Source organism: Dendropsophus ebraccatus, chromosome 14 (genome assembly GCF_027789765.1).
Source record: "Dendropsophus ebraccatus isolate aDenEbr1 chromosome 14, aDenEbr1.pat, whole genome shotgun sequence".
In the NCBI taxonomy this organism is placed as follows: domain Eukaryota; kingdom Metazoa; phylum Chordata; class Amphibia; order Anura; family Hylidae; genus Dendropsophus; species Dendropsophus ebraccatus.
The window spans coordinates 4,481,766-4,503,333 of NC_091467.1; the positions used below are offsets into that span (position 1 = coordinate 4,481,766).

The following is a 21,568-nucleotide window of genomic DNA, read 5'->3' on the forward strand; positions in this document are numbered from 1 at the left end:
GGAAGGTCCCGGCCTGTACTGACCACAATGCTGGGGCGTCCAAAAATAGCCTCACCTGCCCCCCAGAGCTGCCCATTACATCCATGTAACATCACATGGGTTTTAGCACATACAGAACATATAGACTCACCCGCAGGAACGACGGGATGGGAACTTCTGCCAGGATCCTGCTGATGGCACCAGGAAAGGAAGCATGATGGCGCTCCGCCTGGACCAGCTCTTCCTCCAGGTAACAGACATGATGTCCGACCATCTTTACAAAGGCCTGTGAGCACAACATCAAGGAGGAGGAGAGGAGGATAGAGTAGTCACAGCCCCGCCCCCTGGATTACATCACAAACCTTATACTACAGGAACAGCTATTCATCTGTTACTGCTGACACCCCGCCTGTGTATCCTGTGTATAGGGAGGTAGTCACAGCCCCGCCCCCTGTATGACATCACTGAAATAATACACTGCCCAAAACAAAGGGAGCCCTGACATAACTCCTCCAAGACCTGAATGAATAAAATCTTCTCATTGATACTTTGTTCTATACAAAGCTGAAATCAAAAGAAATCAAAAAGTCCCAATGAGGCTGAGTGTGTGGCCTCCACATGCCTGTATGACCTCCCTACAAGGCCCGGGCATGCTCCTGATGAGGTGTCTGTATGACCTCCCTATAAGGCCTGGGCATGCTCCTGATGAGGTGTCTGTATGACCCCCCTACAAGGCCCGGGCATGCTCCTGATGAGGTGCCTGTATGACCTCCCTACAAGGCCCGGGCATGCTCCTGATGAGGTGTCTGTATGACCTCCCTACAAGGCCCGGGCATGCTCCTGATGAGGTGTATGACCTCCCTACAAGGCCCGGGCATGTTACTGATGAGGTGTCTGTATGACCTCCCTACAAGGCCCGGGCATGCTCCTGATGAGGTGTCTGTATGACCTCCCTACAGGGCCCGGGCATGCTCCTGATGAGGTGTCTGTATGACCTCCCTACAAGGCCCGGGCATGCTCCTGATGAGGTGTATGACCTCCCTACAAGGCCCGGGCATGCTCCTGACGAGGTGTCTGTATGACCTCCCTACAAGGCTCGGGCATGCTCCTGATGAGGTGTCTGTATGACCTCCCTACAAGACCCGGGCATGCTCCTGATGAGGTGTATGACCTCCCTACAAGATCCGGGCATGCTCCTGATGAGGTGTCTGTATGACCTCCCTACAAGGCCCGGGCATGCTCCTGATGAGGTGTCTGTATGACCTCCCTACAAGGCCCGGGCATACTCCTGATGAGGTGTCTGTATGACCTCCCTACAAGGCCTGGGCATATAATTCTGATGAGGTGGCTGTATGACCTCCCTACAAGGCCCGGGCATGCTCCTGATGAGGTGTATGACCTCCCTACAAGGCCCGGGCATGCTCCTGATGAGGTGTATGACCTCCCTACAAGGCCTGGGCATGCTCCTGATGAGGTGTATGACCTCCCTACAAGGCCTGGGCATGCTCCTGATGAGGTGTATGACCTCCCTACAAGGCCTGGGCATGCTCCTGATGAGGTGTATGACCTCCCTACAAGGCCTGGGCATGCTCCTGATGAGGTGGCCGATGGTCTCCTGAGGGATTTCCTCCCAGACCTGGACTAAAGAAGCCGCCAACTCCTGGACAGTCTGTGCTGCAACGTGATGTTGGTGGATGGAGGAGACATGATGTCCCCGATGTGCTCAATGGGATTCAGGGGAACGGGTGGCCAGTCCATAGCTTCACTGCCTCCATCTTGTAGGAACTGCTGACACTCTCCAGCCACATGAGGTCTAGCATTGTCCTGCATTTGGAGGAACCCAACCGCACCAGCATATGGTCTTACTAGGGCTCTGAGGGTCTCGCTACCTAATGGTAGTCAGGCTACCTCTGGCAGCACATGGAGGGCTGTGCCGCCCCCCAAGGAAATGCCCCCCCCCCCACACACCATTACTGACCCACTGCCAAACCACACACTCTCCACGGCGTCTCCAGCCTCTGTCCCGTCTGTCACATGTGCTCAGTGTGAACCTGCTCTCATCTGTGAGGAGCACAGGGGGTGCCAGTGATGAATCTGCCAATCCTCTCTGGTAAATGCCAAGTGTCCTGTACAGTGTTGGGCTGTGAGCATAACCCCCATCTGTGGACGTCGTCCCTCATGGAATCGGTTTCTAACCGTTTGTGCAGACACATGCAGATTTGTGGCTGCTGGAGGCCATTGTGCAGGGCTCTGGCAGTGCTCCTCCTGGTCCTCCTAGCACAGAGGCGGAGGTAGCGGTCCTGCTGCTGGGTTGTTGCCTCCTACAACCTCCTCCACGTCTCCTGGTGTACTGGCCCGTCTCCTGATAGTGTCTCCACGTCTCCTGGTGTACTGGCCCGTCTCCTGATAGTGTCTCCACGTCTCCTGGTGTACTGGCCTGTCTCCTGATAGTGTCTCCACGTCTCCTGGTGTACTGGCCCGTCTCCTGATAGTGTCTCCACGTCTCCTGGTGTACTGGCCCGTCTCCTGATAGTGTCTCTACGTCTCCTGGTGTACTGGCCTGTCTCCTGATAGTGTCTCTACGTCTCCTGGTGTACTGGCCCGTCTCCTGATAGTGTCTCTACGTCTCCTGGTGTACTGGCCTGTCTCCTGATAGTGTCTCCACGTCTCCTGGTGTACTGGCCCGTCTCCTGATAGTGTCTCCACGTCTCCTGGTGTACTGGCCTGTCTCCTGATAGTGTCTCTACGTCTCCTGGTGTACTGGCCTGTCTCCTGATAGTGTCTCTACGTCTCCTGGTGTACTGGCCCGTCTCCTGATAGTGTCTCCACGTCTCCTGGTGTACTGGCCTGTCTCCTGATAGTGTCTCCACGTCTCCTGGTGTACTGGCCCGTCTCCTGATAGTGTCTCCACGTCTCCTGGTGTACTGGCCTGTCTCCTGATAGTGTCTCCACGTCTCCTGGTGTACTGGCCCGTCTCCTGATAGTGTCTCCACGTCTCCTGGTGTACTGGCCCGTCTCCTGATAGTGTCTCCACGTCTCCTGGTGTACTGGCCTGTCTCCTGATAGTGTCTCCACGTCTCCTGGTGTACTGGCCCGTCTCCTGATAGTGTCTCCACGTCTCCTGGTGTACTGGCCTGTCTCCTGATAGTGTCTCCACGTCTCCTGGTGTACTGGCCTGTCTCCTGATAGTGTCTCTACGTCTCCTGGTGTACTGGCCTGTCTCCTGATAGTGTCTCTACGTCTCCTGGTGTACTGGCCTGTCTCCTGATAGTGTCTCTACGTCTCCTGGTGTACTGGCCCGTCTCCTGATAGTGTCTCCACGTCTCCTGGTGTACTGGCCTGTCTCCTGATAGTGTTTCCACGTCTCCTGGTGTACTGGCCTGTCTCCTGATAGTGTCTCCAAGTCTCCTGGTGTACTTGCCTGTCTCCTGATAGTGTCTCCACGTCTCCTGGTGTACTGGCCTGTCTCCTGATAGTGTCTCCAGCCTCTGGACACTACGCTAACACAGCAAACCTTCTTGACACAGCTTGAATTGATGTGCCATCCTGGATGAGCTGCACTACCTGAGCCACCTGTGCGGGTTGTAGAGTCCGTCTCATGCTACCACCAGTGTGACAGCACCAGCAACATTCAAAAGTGACCAAAACATCAGCCAGAAAGCCTAGGTAGTGAGAAGTGGTCTGTGCTCCCCACCTGCAGAGTCCTCCGTTATTGAGGGGGTCTTGCTGATTGCAGGTGACAGTGATTGTCAGTCAGTGCTGCTTCCTATGTGGACAGTCTGATGCAGGGCCGGCCTTAGGGGTGTGCGAGCAGTGCGGCCGCACAGGGCGCTGTGTACTCCCGGCAGGAAGGGGGCGCCACCTGCGTCCCCCTGAGGCCATAAATCCGGCCCTGCCTCTGCACAGAAGCCGAGGAAGCTCTTCTCCCCAGACATGTGACTGCAGCCTGGCCCCCCATCCCCCGCCCCCCACAGCGTCTCCCAGCTCACAGAGGCCCATAACCCCGCCCCCTCCCCCGATGGAGACATCAGCAGTGTGATCCTCCGCTCTACCTGCTTCTCCTCATGGGCAGAGACATCCTCCACTACTACTGCAGTGTGACTGGGAGTATAACTATCACTGTCTGTGTGTGTTAGTGCTCTGTGCGGTAGGACAACAACTCCCAGCATACTCCTATGTGGCTCTGTGCGGTAGGACAACAACTCCCAGCATACTCCTATGTGGCTCTGTGTGGTAGGACAACAACTCCCAGCATACTCCTATGTGGCTCTGTGCGGTAGGACAACAACTCCCAGCATACTCCTATGTGGCTCTGTGCAATAGGACAACAACTCCCAGCATACTCCTATGTGGCTCTGTGTCGTAGGACAACAACTCCCAGCATACTCCTATGTGGCTCTGTGTCGTAGGACAACAACTCCCAGCATACTCCTATGTGGCTCTGTGCGATAGGACAACAACTCCCAGCATACTCCTATGTGGCTCTGTGCGATAGGACAACAACTCCCAGCATACTCCTATGTGGCTCTGTGTGGTAGGACAACAACTCCCAGCATACTCCTATGTGGCTCTGTGTAGTAGGACAACAACTCCCAGCATACTCCTATGTGGCTCTGTGCGGTAGGACAACAACTCCCAGCATACTCCTATGTGGCTCTGTGTGGTAGGACAACAACTCCCAGCATACTCCTATGTGGCTCTGTGTGGTAGGACAACAACTCCCAGCATGCTCCTGTGCTGCTCTAGTAGGACAACAACAACTCCCAGTGGTGTGTATCTGTATATGTGACTATGTGTGTCTGTGTTTGCAGGATATATATACTATGCGTCTGTGTAAGCAGTATATACACTGTGGGAGAGATTCATCAAACATGGTGTAAAGTGAAACTGGCTCAGTTGCCCCTAGCAACCAAAGAGTCTGTGAGGAATGAAAGGTGGAACCTGATTGGTTGCCGGGGGCGACTGAGCCAGTCTCACTTTACACAATGTTTGATGAATCTCTCCCTATGTGTCTGTATGTGTATATCTATCTGTGTAAGCAGTATATACAGTGTGTGTCTGTATGTGTATATGTGACTGTGTAAGCAGTATATACAGTGTGTGTCTGTATGTGTATATCTATCTGTGTAAGCAGTATATACAGTGTGTGTCTGTATGTGTATATCTATCTGTGTAAGCAGTATATACAGTGTGTGTCTTGGGATGGGCTACAATCAGCCGGGGGGGGAGGGGGGCGCCAAAAGAATATTCTGCACAGGGCGCCATCTACCCTAAGGCCGGCCCTGGTCTGATGTCACAGAAGTTTCATTTACTTGGAGTTATATTGTGGTGTATAAGTGTTCCCTTTATTTTTTGAGTAGTGTATCATGTCACAGTCACAGCCCTGCCCCCTGGATGGCATCACTGATATAATATAATGACGTGATCATAGCCCCGCCCCCTGGATGGCATCACTGATATAATATAATGACGTGATCACAGCCCCGCCCCCTGGATGGCATCACTGATATAATATAATGACGTGATCATAGCCCCGCCCCCTGGATGGCATCACTGATATAATATAATGACGTGATCACAGCCCCGCCCCCTGGATGGCATCACTGATATAATATAAATAATGTGATCACAGCCCCGCCCCCTGGATGGCATCACTGATATAATATAATGATGTGATCATAGCCCCGCCCCCTGGATGGCATCACTGATATAATATAAATAATGTGATCACAGCCCCGCCCCCTGGATGGCATCACTGATATAATATAAATAATGTGATCACAGCCCCGCCCCCTGGATGGCATCACTGATATAATATAATGACGTGATCATAGCCCCGCCCCCTGGATGGCATCACTGATATAATATAAATAATGTGATCACAGCCCCGCCCCCTGGATGGCATCACTGATATAATATAAATGATGTGATCACAGCCCCGCCCCCTGGATGGCATCACTGATATAATATAAATGATGTGATCACAGCCCCGCCCCCTGGATGGCATCACTGATATAATATAAATAATGTGATCACAGCCCCGCCCCCTGGATGGCATCACTGATATATTATAATGACGTGATCATAGCCCCGCCCCCTGGATGGCATCACTGATATAATATAAATGATGTGATCACAGCCCCGCCCCCTGGATGGCATCACTGATATAATATAAATAATGTGATCACAGCCCCGCCCCCTGGATGGCATCACTAATATGTAATATAATATGACATGAGCACAGCCCCGCCCCCTGGATGATATCACTGATGTAATATAATGTCATGTGATCACAGCTCACCCCCTGGATGACATCATTGATATAATATAATGTCATGTGATCACAGCCCCGCCCTCTGGATGACATCACTGATATGTCATGTGACCACAGCCCCGCCCCCTGGATGACATCACTGATATGTCATGTGACCACAGCCCCGCCCCCTGGATGACATCACTGACCTCCAGTTTGTCCACCTGACTGTAGACCTTGTTCATTTCCTCGGCTCGCAGTTTAATGGCGGGGATCCGGTCATCCAGGATGAGGGACGTTTCACTTCTGATCTAAATGAAACAAATAAAACAATTATAGAAGCCAAAAAACCATGAAGCCAGGAATAAGATGGGAGTAAGAGGAGGCCTCTGAACTCCATCGTATTAAAGGGGAACCTGACAGCAAATGACTATAATACCCCCCTCCCCCACCACTGCTATACTAATCCACACTATATGCCTATGGGCTGACCGGACATGCTGTGACTTGTAGTCCCCCGCCGCTCTGTGCTCTGATGCAGGGATAAGCCATTCTCCTAGCTCGCACAGACCTCGCATGCTGCCTTAAAGTGAGGTGAATGGCTGCAAGGACAAGATGGAGGCGAGCGGTCGCCATGGAGACGGGATCTATAGCATGGAGAGGACCTGGATGGTTGATTTTACCAGCAGAAACTCAAATCAGGTCAGAAGCCACTTATCCCTGCGAGCGGTGTGGTCACCGGCGGAGGAAGAGCTCCCCTTGTGGCCACTCAGGATATGACACCCTGCAGAGCCTCCTCCATTTCCTGAGTGAGTGAACACTGGAGGGTGGCTCCACAAAATGGCAGCTGCTCTGAAGTCAGGCCTCACATCTCCGGCTGGTGGACTGCATGGATTCCATCATGGAGGACGACGCTGGCAACATATATCCGGAACGGTTTATTCCTCGCAACGTGTTAGAGGATGGCGTGAGGGTAGACTGAATGATATACAGCCGTGCTCCCCAACCTCTCCCAAAACTCCTAGCATGCAACATGGTTGTTCACCTCTCTTGGCCCCAATGGATCCAGTCTTAGGATCACTTGTGACCTCGCTGCCCATAGCGACCAATCAAAATCCACCCTTTACAGCGGTTCATACAGTTAGAGCAGATCCTTGATTAATTGCTATGGGCAACAAGTTCCCCTGTGTCTTCCTGTCATGGCTGCTCCGTCCTCCACACAGACATAATGGCCACCGGAGATGGTGGACGGAGCGGCCCATGTCAGGATGGGGGGAGGCACTGGACAGGGGGAGGTGGTCTGTTCCCCCCCGTTACCTAGAGGCCGTGTTCACATTGTACGGGTGCATTTTTACTGATTTTCAAAAGATGGAAGAAAGGTGAAACGTCGCGGTTATTGGCAGAGGGAAATTTCACCTGTTAAAATATACACAGCAACTGGCGGGCAATGTGCAGAGCAATATATATATACATATACACAGCAGCTGGCGGGCGATGTGCAGAGCAATATATATATACATATACACAGCAGCTGGCGGGCGATGTGCAGAGCAATATATATATATATATATATATATATATATATACACACAGCAGCTGGCGGGCGATGTGCAGAGCAATATATATATACACAGCAGCTGGCGGGCGATGTGCAGAGCAATATATATATATATACACAGCAGCTGGCGGGCGATGTGCAGAGCAATATATATATACACAGCAGCTGGCAGGCGATGTGCAGAGCAATATATATATATACACAACAGCTGGCGGCCGATGTGCAGAGCAATATATATATATATATATATATACACAGCAGCTGGCGGGCGATGTGCAGAGCAGTATATATATATACACAGCAGCTGGCGGGTGATGTGCAGAGCAATATATATATATACACAGCAGCTGGCGGGCGATGTGCAGAGCAATATATATATATACACAGCAGCTGGCGGGCGATGTGCAGAGCAGTATATATATATATATATATATATATACACAGCAGCTGGCGGGCGATGTGCAGAGCAATATATATATATATACACAGCAGCTGGCGGGCGATGTGCAGAGCAATATAAATATATACACAGCAGCTGGCGGGCGATGTGCAGAGCAATATATATATATATATACACAGCAGCTGGCGGGCGATGTGCAGAGCAATATATATATATATATATATACACAGCAGCTGGCGGGCGATGTGCAGAGCAATATATATATACACAGCAGCTGGCGGGCGAAGTGCAGAGCAATATATATATATATATATACACAGCAGCTGGTGGGCGATGTGCAGAGCAATATATATATATATATACACAGCAGCTGGCGGGTGATGTGCAGAGCAGTATATATATATATATATATATATATATATATACACAGCAGCTGGCGGGCGATGTGCAGAGCAATATATATATATACACAGAAGCTGGCGGGCGATGTGCAGAGCAGTATATATATATATATACACAGCAGCTGGCGGGCGATGTGCAGAGCAGTATATATATATATACACAGCAGCTGGCGGGCGATGTGCAGAGCAGAATATATATATATATATATATACACACAGCAGCTGGCGGGCGATGTGCAGAGCAGTATTTATATATATATATATATATATATGCACATATATATATATATATATATATATACACAGCAGCTGGCGGGCGATGTGCAGAGCAGTATATATATATATATATATATATATATATATACACATATATATACACAGCAGCTGGGGGGCGATGTGCAGAGCAGTGTATATATATATATATATATATATATATATACACACACAGCAGCTGGCGGGGTGATGTGCAGAGCAGTATATATATATATATATATATACACACACAGCAGCTGGCGGGCGATGTGCAGAGCAGTATATATATACACAGCAGCTGGCGGGCGATGTGCAGAGCGGTATATATATATATACACAGCAGCTGGCGGGCGATGTGCAGAGCAGTATATATACACACATATGTCCAGATATTCCTCAGCACACCAGCATAGGTGGTAACAAAGTGATTTATTCCATAAAGTACAATAAATACAAGAGATGCGACGTTTCGACCTCCTCACGAGGTCATTATCAAGCATGTATGCTTGATAATGACCTCGTGAGGAGGTCGAAACGTCGCATCTCTTGTATTTATTGTACTTTATGGAATAAATCACTTTGTTACCACCTATGCTGGTGTGCTGAGGAATATCTGGACATACTTTTGTGGATCCCCAAGCCAGGGGACTGACTCCGTGCAGCACCCGTCTCATGCATTTTTGGATGTGTGGCTTTCTCCTGTTTCTATATATACACAGTATATATATATATATATATATATACACACAGCAGCTGGCGGGCGATGTGCAGAGCAGGAAAATATATATATATATATATGTACATCAGCTGGTGTAGCGATGTGCAGAGCGGTATATATATGTACATCAGCTGGTGTAGCGATGTGCAGAGCGGTATATATATATGTACATCAGCTGGTGTAGCGATGTGCAGAGCGGTATATATATGTACATCAGCTGGTGTAGCGATGTGCAGAGCGGTATATATATATGTACATCAGCTGGTGTAGCGATGTGCAGAGCGGTATATATATATGTACATCAGCTGGTGTAGCGATGTGCAGAGAACCTCTTGAAGGGGTTAAGCAGCAGCTCTGCACCTCAGCTATGAAGAGGTTAACTGGAGCGCAACGAGAAATGTTCCGCTTTATCCCAGATCCGCCACTTCTGCCACCTAGTGGTGAAGCTGCGCCACATCAGGTAGACGCAGCAGCTTTAAGATGGCCGCTGGGCCGATGCTGATGGGGCGATGTATGAGGAGCGCCCCCCACTCACCATGTCCATCATGGCGCAGAACTCATCCAGCCGCACCAGCATCTCGTCTACCGAAACCTCCAGATCCCGGGCCTGAAACCAAAGATGAGACGCAACGTGAGGTTAAACCCACCGCAACCTGACAGGAAAACCCTCCCGCCAGGTGTCACCCACAGGAAGCTGAGATCTGGGGCGCTGTCTGCACGTCCTGCACTGTACACAGCCCCTTGTGACAATGCATCAGCGCAGGGAAACAGACCGGACAGTCACAAACCTCAGCTATAGATATAGATGGTGGTGCCCTCACTGACAGCAAGCAGAGGTCCTGAAATAAGGAGGGATCCAGAGGAAACGGGGAGCGGTCAGTGACCCCGCCCACAGCGCAGCAATGTATACGGTATATATATATATATATGCAGCCGGGAGATCACTATAGTGAGCGCTTACACTGGACAGGGACCGGATGAGGATCAGGACCCTCACACATTATAACCCTCAGTGCTGCCGAGCCAAGAGGAGCCGCAGCAGCTGCGGGAGGAGGCACCACTGATGGGAGGTGGGGGGTGTAGGGTCCTGCCCCCCTGAAAGCTGCTCTAATACCCCACATCCTGCCCCCCCTCCCCGACTGCTGCTCTAATACCCCCACATCCTGCCCCTCTGACTGCTGCTCTAATACCCCACATCCTGCCCCCCCGACTGCTGCTCTAATACCCCCACATCCTGCCCCCCCGACTGCTGCTCTAATACCCCCACATCCTGCCCCCCCGACTGCTGCTCTAATACCCCCACATCCTGCCCCCCTGACTGCTGCTCTAATACCCCACATCCTGCCCCCCCCGACTGCTGCTCTAATACCCCCACATCCTGCCCCCCCTCCCCGACTGCTGCTCTAATACTCCCACATCCTGCCCCTCTGACTGCTGCTCTAATACCCCACATCCTGCCCCCCCGACTGCTGCTCTAATACCCCACATCCTGCCCCCCCTCCCCGACTGCTGCTCTAATACCCCACATCCTGCCCCCCCGACTGCTGCTCTAATACCCCACATCCTGCCCCCCCCGACTGCTGCTCTAATACCCCCACATCCTGCCCCCCCGACTGCTGCTCTAATACCCCACATCCTGCCCCCCCTCCCCGACTGCTGCTCTAATACCCCCACATCCTGCCCCCCGACTGCTGCTCTAATACCCCCACATCCTGCCCCTCTGACTGCTGCTCTAATACCCCACATCCTGCCCCCCCGACTGCTGCTCTAATACCCCCACATCCTGCCCCCCCTGACTGCTGCTCTAATACCCCACATCCTGCCCCCCCCCCCCGTCTGCTGCTCTAATACCCCCACATTCTGCCCCCCCTGACTGCTGCTCTAATACCCCACATCCTGCCCCCCTGACTGCTGCTCTAATACCCCCACATCCTGCCCCCCTAACTGCTGCTCTAATACCCCCACATCCTGCCCCCCTAACTGCTGCTCTAATACCCCCACATCCTGCCCCCCTGACTGCTGCTCTAATACCCCACATCCTGCCCCCCTGACTGCTGCTCTAATACCCCCCATCCTGCCCCCCTGACTGCTGCTCTAATACCCCCACATCCTGCCCCCCCACTGCTGCTCTAATACCCCCACATCCTGCCCCCCCACTGCTGCTCTAATACCCCCACATCCTGCCCCCCCACTGCTGCTCTAATACCCCCACATCCTGCCCCCCTGACTGCTGCTCTAATACCCCCACATCCTGCCCCCCTGACTGCTGCTCTAATACCCCCACATCCTGCCCCCCCACTGCTGCTCTAATACCCCCACATCCTGCCCCCCTGACTGCTGCTCTAATACCCCCACATCCTGCCCCCCCACTGCTGCTCTAATACCCCCACATCCTGCCCCCCTGACTGCTGCTCTAATACCCCACATCCTGCCCCCCCCCGACTGCTGCTCTAATACCCCCACATCCTGCCCCCCTGACTGCTGCTCTAATACCCCACATCCTGCCCCCCCTGACTGCTGCTCTAATACCCCCACATCCTGCCCCCCTGACTGCTGCTCTAATACCCCCACATCCTGCCCCCCTGACTGCTGCTCTAATACCCCCACATCCTGCCCCCCTGACTGCTGCTCTAATACCCCCACATCCTGCCCCCCTGACTGCTGCTCTAATACCCCACATCCTGCCCCCCCTGACTGCTGCTCTAATACCCCCACATCCTGCCCCCCTGACTGCTGCTCTAATACCCCACATCCTGCCCCCCTGACTGCTGCTCTAATACCCCACATCCTGCCCCCCTGACTGCTGCTCTAATACCCCCACATCCTGCCCCCCCGACTGCTGCTCTAATACCCCCACATCCTGCCCCCCTGACTGCTGCTCTAATACCCCCACATCCTGCCCCCCCGACTGCTGCTCTAATACCCCCACATCCTGCCCCCCTGACTGCTGCTCTAATACCCCACATCCTGCCCCCCTGACTGCTGCTCTAATACCCCCACATCCTGCCCCCCTGACTGCTGCTCTAATACCCCCACATCCTGCCCCCCCGACTGCTGCTCTAATACCCCCACATCCTGCCCCCCCACTGCTGCTCTAATACCCCCACATCCTGCCCCCCTGACTGCTGCTCTAATACCCCCACATCCTGCCCCCCCCCCACTGCTGCTCTAATACCCCACATCCTGCCCCCCTGATAATAACCCTATTACCCCTAATCCTGTTGCCCCTGCTCTCACCCCCAGCTCCCCGGCTCTCCTGCCGGCCTCCATGCTTCTCCCCGCGGCGTCCAGCTCCCGCTCCCCGGTTCCCGTCGCTCATTCCCGGCTGCTCATCGTCGCTTCCTCCCATCACATCTTGAAGTAAACTGAGCGCTGCCGCCACCGTGTGGTCATCTCCGAGAACTGCACTGCGCGCGGCGGGGTCGTCTTAAGGTGAAAGTCAGGGCTCTCAGGGTCAAGTGACTATTTATTGTATACAGACAAAGACAATACATACATAATATAGTCCCGGTGTTCTCAGGCCCTGGAGGACTCTTCTTCTAACACATTGCCCAATAACTATCACACTGTATCCTAATAATACCACCATACACTGCCCAATAACTATCACACTGTATCCTAATAATACCACCATACACTGCCCAATAACTATCACACTGTACCCTAATAATACCACCATACGCTGCCCAATAATAACTACCACACTGTACCCTAATAATACCACCATACACTGCCCAATAATAACTACCACACTGTACCCTAATAATACCACCATACGCTGCCCAATAATAACTACCACACTGTACCCTAATAATACCACCATACACTGCCCAATAACTATCACACTGTACCCTAATAATACCACCATATACTGCCCAATAATAACTACCACACTGTACCCTAATAATACCACCATACACTGCCCAATAATAACTACCACACTGTACCCTTATAATACCACCATACACTGCCCAATAATAACTACCACACTGTACCCTAATAATACCACCATACACTGCCCAATAATAACTACCACACTGTACCCTAATAATACCACCATACACTGCCCAATAATAACTACCACACTGTACCCTAATAATACCACCATGCACTGCCCAATAACTACCACACTGTAACCTAATAATACCACCATACACTGCCCAATAACTACCACACTGTACCCTAATAATACCACCATACACTGCCCAATAACTACCACACTGTACCCTAATAATACCACCATACACTGCTCAATAATAACTACCACACTGTACCCTAATAATACCACCATACACTGCCCAATAACTACCACACTGTACCCTGATAATACCACCATGCAGTGCCCAATAACTACCATACTGTACCGTAATAATACCACCATACACTGCCCAATAACTACCATACTGTACCCTAATAATACCACCATACACTGACCAATAACTACTACACTGTACCCTAATAATACCACCATACAGGGCCCAATAACTGTCACACTGTACCGTAATAATACCACCATACACTGCCCAATAACTACCACACTGTACCCTAATAATACCACCATACACTGCCCAATAATAACTACCACACTGTACCCTCATAATACCACCATACACTGCCCAATAACTGCCACACTGTACCCTAATAATACCACCATACACTGACCAATAACTGCCACACTGTACCGTAATAATACCACCATACACTGCCCAATAACTACCACACTGTACCCTGATAATACCACCATACACTGCCCAATAACTATCACACTGTACCCTAATAATACCACCATACACTGCCCAATAACTGCCACACTGTACCCTAATAATACCACCATACACTGAACAATAACTATCACACTGTACCCTAATAATACTACCATACAGTGCCCAAAAACTACCACACTGTACCCTAATAATACTACCACACTGTACCGTAATAATACCTCCATACACTGCCCAATAACTACCACACTGTACCGTAATAATACCTCCATACACTGCCCAATAACTGCCACACTGTACCCTAATAATACCACCAAACACTGCCCAATAATAACTTCCACACTGTACCCTAATAATACCACCATACACTGCCCAATAACTGCCACACTGTACCCTAATAATACCACCATACACTGCCCAATAATAACTTCCACACTGTACCCTAATAATACCACCATACACTGCCCAATAATAACTGCCACACTGTACCTTAATAATACCACCATACACTGCCCAACAATAACTACCACACTGTACCCTAATAATACCACCATACACTGCCCAACAATAACTACCACACTGTACCCTAATAATAATACCACCATTCACTGCCCACAAATAACTACCACACTGTACCCTAAAAATAATACCACCATACAGTGCCGAATAACTACCACACTGTACCCTAATAATACCACCATACACTGCCCAATAACTATCACACTGTACCATAATAATACCCAGTAGCGGTCTTTGGCACCAAGCACCCCAAGCGATCGCTTGGGGCCCCCACATCCTGCTCTTGTGCTCAAGACCGCTGGACAGGGCCGCTGCCCCGCTCGCTGCTGCGATCTGAACTGTAACTATGAGCACTCGTAATGAGCGCTCACAGTTACATGCAGCAGCAGCACTTACAGGGCGGGAGACATTGGCTCCCTTCCTGTCAGTCACTCTTGTGGCCGCAGAAAGTGTTTTCCCTGCGGTCACAAGTGGCCACTTTGTCCTTGTGGTGCCAGCGCTCCAGTGACATCACTGGAGCATCAGCGCCAGAACAAGGGGAGTGCAGCCTCTTGTGATCGCAGGGAAAACCCTTCCTGCGGCCACAAGAGTGAAGAGAAGAGGAGACGCCCGGACCCAGGTGAGTATAAGTGTTTGTTTTATTGTGTTATATACTATATGGAAGGGGGAGCACACAGGGGTCTGTTTAACTGTGGGAGAGCACAGCGGGGGAATATATAAATGGGGGGAGCACACAGTGGGGCTATATAACGGGAAAGACATAGGGGGCTATATATTACTGGGGGAGCACACAGGGGGGCTATAGACTACTGGGGCTTCACAGAGGGGTCTATATACTACTGGGGGCAACGCATAGGGGGTCTATATACTACTTGGGGCAGCAGAATGGGGTCTATATACAACTGGGGGAGCACACAGGAAGTCTATATTCAAGTGGGAGAGCACACAGGGGGACTATATACTACTGGGGGAGCACGCAGGGGGTCTATATACTACTGGGGGAGCACAGAGGGGTCTATATACTACTGGTGGGGCACACAGGGGGTCTATATAAAGCTGGGGGAATATACAGGGGGTCAATATACTACTTGTGAGGCACACAGGGGGTCTATATAGTGCTGGGGCAGCACACAGGGGGTCTATATATAACTGGGGGAGGAGCACACAGGAGTCTATATACTACTGGGAGAGCACACAGGAGTCTATATAATACTGGTAGGGCACACAGGGGGTCTATATACTACCGGGGGAACCACACAGGGGGTTTATATACTACTGGAGGAGCACACAGGGGTCTATATCCAAGTGGTGGAGCACACAGGAGGTCTATATACAAGTGGGGGAGCACACAGGGGGGCAAAATACCACTGAGGGAGCACACAGGGGGGCTATGTACTAGTGGGGGAGCATACAGGGGTTATATACAACTGGGGGCGGCACAAAGTGGGTATATACGACTGGGGGAAGCACACAGGGGGTCTATATACAACTGGGGCAGCACACAGGAGGTCTATATACTTCTGGAGGAGCAAATGGGGGGCTATATATAACTGGCTGAAAACACAAGGGTGTATATACTACACAAGGACACAAGGGGTATATACTATTGGGGGCAGCAAACAAGGGGTATATACTACTGGCGGTAGCGCAAAAGGGGTATATACTACTGGGGGCAGCACACAGCGGTCTATTATTGTGGAGCGCATGTCGAGGGGGGGGCCCCAGACATAACTTCACTTGGGGCCCCAGAAATGCCAAGACCGCCCCTGATAATACCACCATACACTGCCCAATAACTACCACACTGTACCCTAATAATACCACCATACACTGCCCAATAACTGCCACACTGTACCCTAATAATACCACCATACACTGCCCAACAATAACTACCACACTGTACCCTAATAATACCACCATACACTGCCCAATAACTGCCACACTGTACCCTAATAATACTACCACACTGTACCCTAATAATAACTACCATACACTGCCTAATAATACTACCACACTGTACCCTAATACCACCATACACTGCCCAATAATAACTTCCACACTGTACCCTAATAATACCACCATACACTGCCCAATAACTACCACACTGTACCCTAATAATACCACCATACACTACCCAATAACTACCACACTGTACCCTAATAATACCACCATACACTGCCTAATAACTACCACACTGTACCCTAATAATACCACCATACACTGCCCAATAACTATCACACTGTACCCTAATAATGCCACCATACACTGCCCAATAACTGCCACACTGTACCGTAATAATACCACCATACACTGCCCAATAACTACCACACTGTAACCTAATAATACCACCATACAGTGCCCAAAAATAACTACCACACTGTAACCTCATAATACCCCCATACACTGCCCAATAATAACTACCACACTGTACCCTAATAATACCACCATACAGGGCCCAATAACTGTCACACTGTACCGTAATAACACCACCATACAGTGCCCAATAATAACTTTCACACTGTACCCTAAAAATACCACCATACACTGCCCAATAACTACCACACTGTACCCTAATAATACCACCATACACTGCCCAATAACTATCACACTGTACCCTAATAATACCACCATACACTGCCCAATAACTATCACACTGTACCCTAATAATACCACCATACAGGGCCCAATAACTGTCACACTGTACCCTAATAATACCACCATACACTGCCCAATAATAACTTCCACACTGTACCCTAATAATACCACCATACACTGCCCAATAATAACTTCCACACTGTACCCTAATAATACCACCATACAGGGCCCAATAACTGTCACACTGTACAGTAATAATACCACCATACACTGCCCAATAACTGCCACACTGTACCCTAATAATACCACCATACACTGCCCAATAATAACTTCCACACTGTACCCTAATAATACCACCATACACTGCCCAATAACTACCACACTGTACCCTAATAATACCACCATACACTGCCCAATAACTATCACACTGTACCCTAATAATACCACCATACACTGCCCAATAACTACCACACTGTACCCTAATAATACCACCATACACTGCCCAATAACTATCACACTGTACCCTAATAATACCACCATTCACTGCCCAATAACTACCACACTGTACCCTAATAATACCACCATACACTGCCCAATAACTACCACACTGTACCATAATAATACCACCATACACTGCCCAATAACTGCCACACTGTACCCTAATAATACCACCATACACTGCCCAATAACTACCACACTGTAACCTAATAATACCACCATACACTGCTCAATAATAACTACCACACTGTACCCTAATAATACCACCAAACTCTGCCCAATAATACCTACCACCACACTGTACCCTAATAATACAACCATACACTGCCCAATAATAACTTCCACACTGTACCCTAATAATACCACCATACACTGCCCAATAACTACCACACTGTAACCTAATAATACCACCATACAGTGCCCAATAATAACTACCACACAGTACCCTCATAATACCACCATACACTGCCCAATAATAACTACCACACTGTACCCTTATAATACCACCATACACTGCCCAATAACTACCACACTGTACCCTAATACCACCATACACTGCCCAATAACTACCACACTGTACCCTAATAATACCATCATACACTGCCCAATAACTATCACACTGTACCCTAATAATACCATCATACACTGCCCAATAACTATCACACTGTACCCTAATAATACCACCATACACTGCCCAATAACTGCCACATTGTACCCTAATAATAACAACATACACTGCCCAATAATAACTTCCACACTGTACCCTAATAATACCACCATACACTGCCCAATAACTACCACACTGTAACCTAAAACCACCATACACTGCCCAATAACTACCATACTGTACCGTAATAATACCACCATACACTGCCCAATAACTACCACACTGTACCCTAATAATACCACCATACACTGCCCAATAATAACTACCACACTGTACCCTCATAATACCACCATACACTGCCCAATAACTGCCACACTGTACCCTAATAATACCACCATACACTGAACAATAACTATCACACTGTACCCTAATAATACTACCATACAGTGCCCAATAACTGCCACACTGTACCCTAATAATACCACCATACACTGCCCAATAATAACTACCACACTGTAACCTAATAATACCACCATACACTGCCAAATAATAACTTCCACACTGTACCCTAATAATACCACCATACACTGCCCAATAACTGCCACACTGTACCCTAATAATACCACCATACAGTGCCCAATAATAACTACCACACTGTACCCTAATAATACCACCATACACTGCCCAATAACTACCACACTGTACCCTAATAATACCACCATACAGTGCCCAATAATAACTACCACACTGTACCCTAATAATACCACCATACACTGCCCAATAACTATCACACTGTACCCTAATAATACTACCACACTGTACCGTAATAATACCTCCATACACTGCCCAATAACTACCACACTGTAACCTAATAGTACCACCATACAATGCCCAATAATAACTACCACACTGTACCCTAATAATACCACCATACACTGTCCAATAACTACCACACTGTACCCTAATAATACCACCATACACTGCCCAATAACTACCACACTGTACCCTAATAATACTACCACACTGTACCGTAATAATACCACCATACACTGCCCAATAACTACCACACTGTACCGTAATAATACCTCCATACACTGCCCAATAACTGCCACACTGTACCCTAATAATACCACCAAACACTGCCCAATAATAACTTCCACACTGTACCCTAATAATACCACCATACACTGCCCAATAACTGCCACACTGAACCCTAATAATACCACCATACACTGCCCAATAATAACTTCCACACTGTACCCTAATAATACCACCATACACTGCCCAATAATAACTGCCACACTGTACCTTAATAATACCACCATACACTGCCCAACAATAACTACCACACTGTACCCTAATAATACCACCATACACTGCCCAACAATAACTACCACACTGTACCCTAATAATAATACCACCATTCACTGCCCACAAATAACTACCACACTGTACCCTAAAAATAATACCACCATACAGTGCCGAATAACTACCACACTGTACCCTAATAATACCACCATACACTGCCCAATAACTATCACACTGTACCATAATAATACCCAGTAGCGGTCTTTGGCACCAAGCACCCCAAGCGATCGCTTGGGGCCCCCACATCCTGCTCTTGTGCTCAAGACCGCTGGACAGGGCCGCTGCCCCGCTCGCTGCTGCGATCTGAACTGTAACTATGAGCACTCGTAATGAGCGCTCACAGTTACATGCAGCAGCAGCACTGACAGGGCGGGAGACATTGGCCCCCTTCCTGTCAGTCACTCTTGTGGCCGCAGAAAGTGTTTTCCCTGCGGTCACAAGTGGCCACTTTGTCCTTGTGGTGCCAGCGCTCCAGTGACATCACTGGAGCATCAGCGCCAGAACAAGGGGAGTGCAGCCTCTTGTGATCGCAGGGAAAACCCTTCCTGCGGCCACAAGAGTGAAGAGAAGAGGAGACGCCCGGACCCAGGTGAGTATAAGTGTTTGTTTTATTGTGTTATATACTATATGGAAGGGGGAGCACACAGGGGTCTGTTTAACTGTGGGAGAGCACAGCGGGGGAATATATAAATGGGGGGAGCACACAGTGGGGCTATATAACGGGAAAGACATAGGGGGCTATATATTACTGGGGGAGCACACAGGGGGGCTATAGACTACTGGGGCTTCACAGAGGGGTCTATATACTACTGGGGGCAACGCATAGGGGGTCTATATACTACTTGGGGCAGCAGAATGGGGTCTATATACAACTGGGGGAGCACACAGGAAGTCTATATTCAAGTGGGAGAGCACACAGGGGGACTATATACTACTGGGGGAGCACGCAGGGGGTCTATATACTACTGGGGGAGCACAGAGGGGTCTATATACTACTGGTGGGGCACACAGGGGGTCTATATAAAGCTGGGGGAATATACAGGGGGTCAATATACTACTTGTGAGGCACACAGGGGGTCTATATAGTGCTGGGGCAGCACACAGGGGGTCTATATATAACTGGGGGAGGAGCACACAGGAGTCTATATACTACTGGGAGAGCACACAGGAGTCTATATAATACTGGTAGGGCACACAGGGGGTCTATATACTACCGGGGGAACCACACAGGGGGTTTATATACTACTGGAGGAGCACACAGGGGTCTATATCCAAGTGGTGGAGCACACAGGAGGTCTATATACAAGTGGGGGAGCACACAGGGGGGCAAAATACCACTGAGGGAGCACACAGGGGGGCTATGTACTAGTGGGGGAGCATACAGGGGTTATATACAACTGGGGGCGGCACAAAGTGGGTATATACGACTGGGGGAAGCACACAGGGGGTCTATATACTTCTGGAGGAGCAAATGGGGGGCTATATATAAGTGGCTGAAAACACAAGGGTGTATATACTACACAAGGACACAAGGGGTATATACTATTGGGGGCAGCAAACAAGGGGTATATACTACTGGCGGTAGCGCAAAAGGGGTATATACTACTGGGGGCAGCACACAGCGGTCTATTGTTGTGGAGCGCATGTCGAGGGGGGGGCCCCGAACATAACTTCACTTGGGGCCCCAGAAATGCCAAGA

At 49.7% G+C, this 21,568-nt stretch overlaps 1 protein-coding gene across 4 annotated transcripts in view; it reads right to left on the reverse strand.

Annotated features, from left to right (window-relative positions):
• The window catches only part of BCAS4 (breast carcinoma amplified sequence 4), a 37,432-nt gene extending 24,530 nt beyond the window's left edge, over positions 1-12,902 (reverse strand). For 2 of the 4 annotated variants that reach the window (XM_069952946.1, XM_069952945.1), the window contains exons 1-3: positions 6,725-6,907; positions 6,442-6,543; positions 131-265 (exon numbers count right to left, since the gene is read on the reverse strand). In XM_069952946.1, the coding sequence (XP_069809047.1) occupies positions 131-265; positions 6,442-6,543; positions 6,725-6,868 (381 nt within the window). In that variant the 5' untranslated portion in view covers positions 6,869-6,907. Of the gene's footprint in view, positions 1-130; positions 266-6,441; positions 6,544-6,724; positions 6,908-10,096; positions 10,169-10,522; positions 10,608-12,798 lie in introns of those variants that run through there. The other 2 variants (XM_069952947.1, XM_069952948.1) reach the window with 2 other exon arrangements.
• Between the last annotated feature and the right edge of the window lie 8,666 nt (positions 12,903-21,568).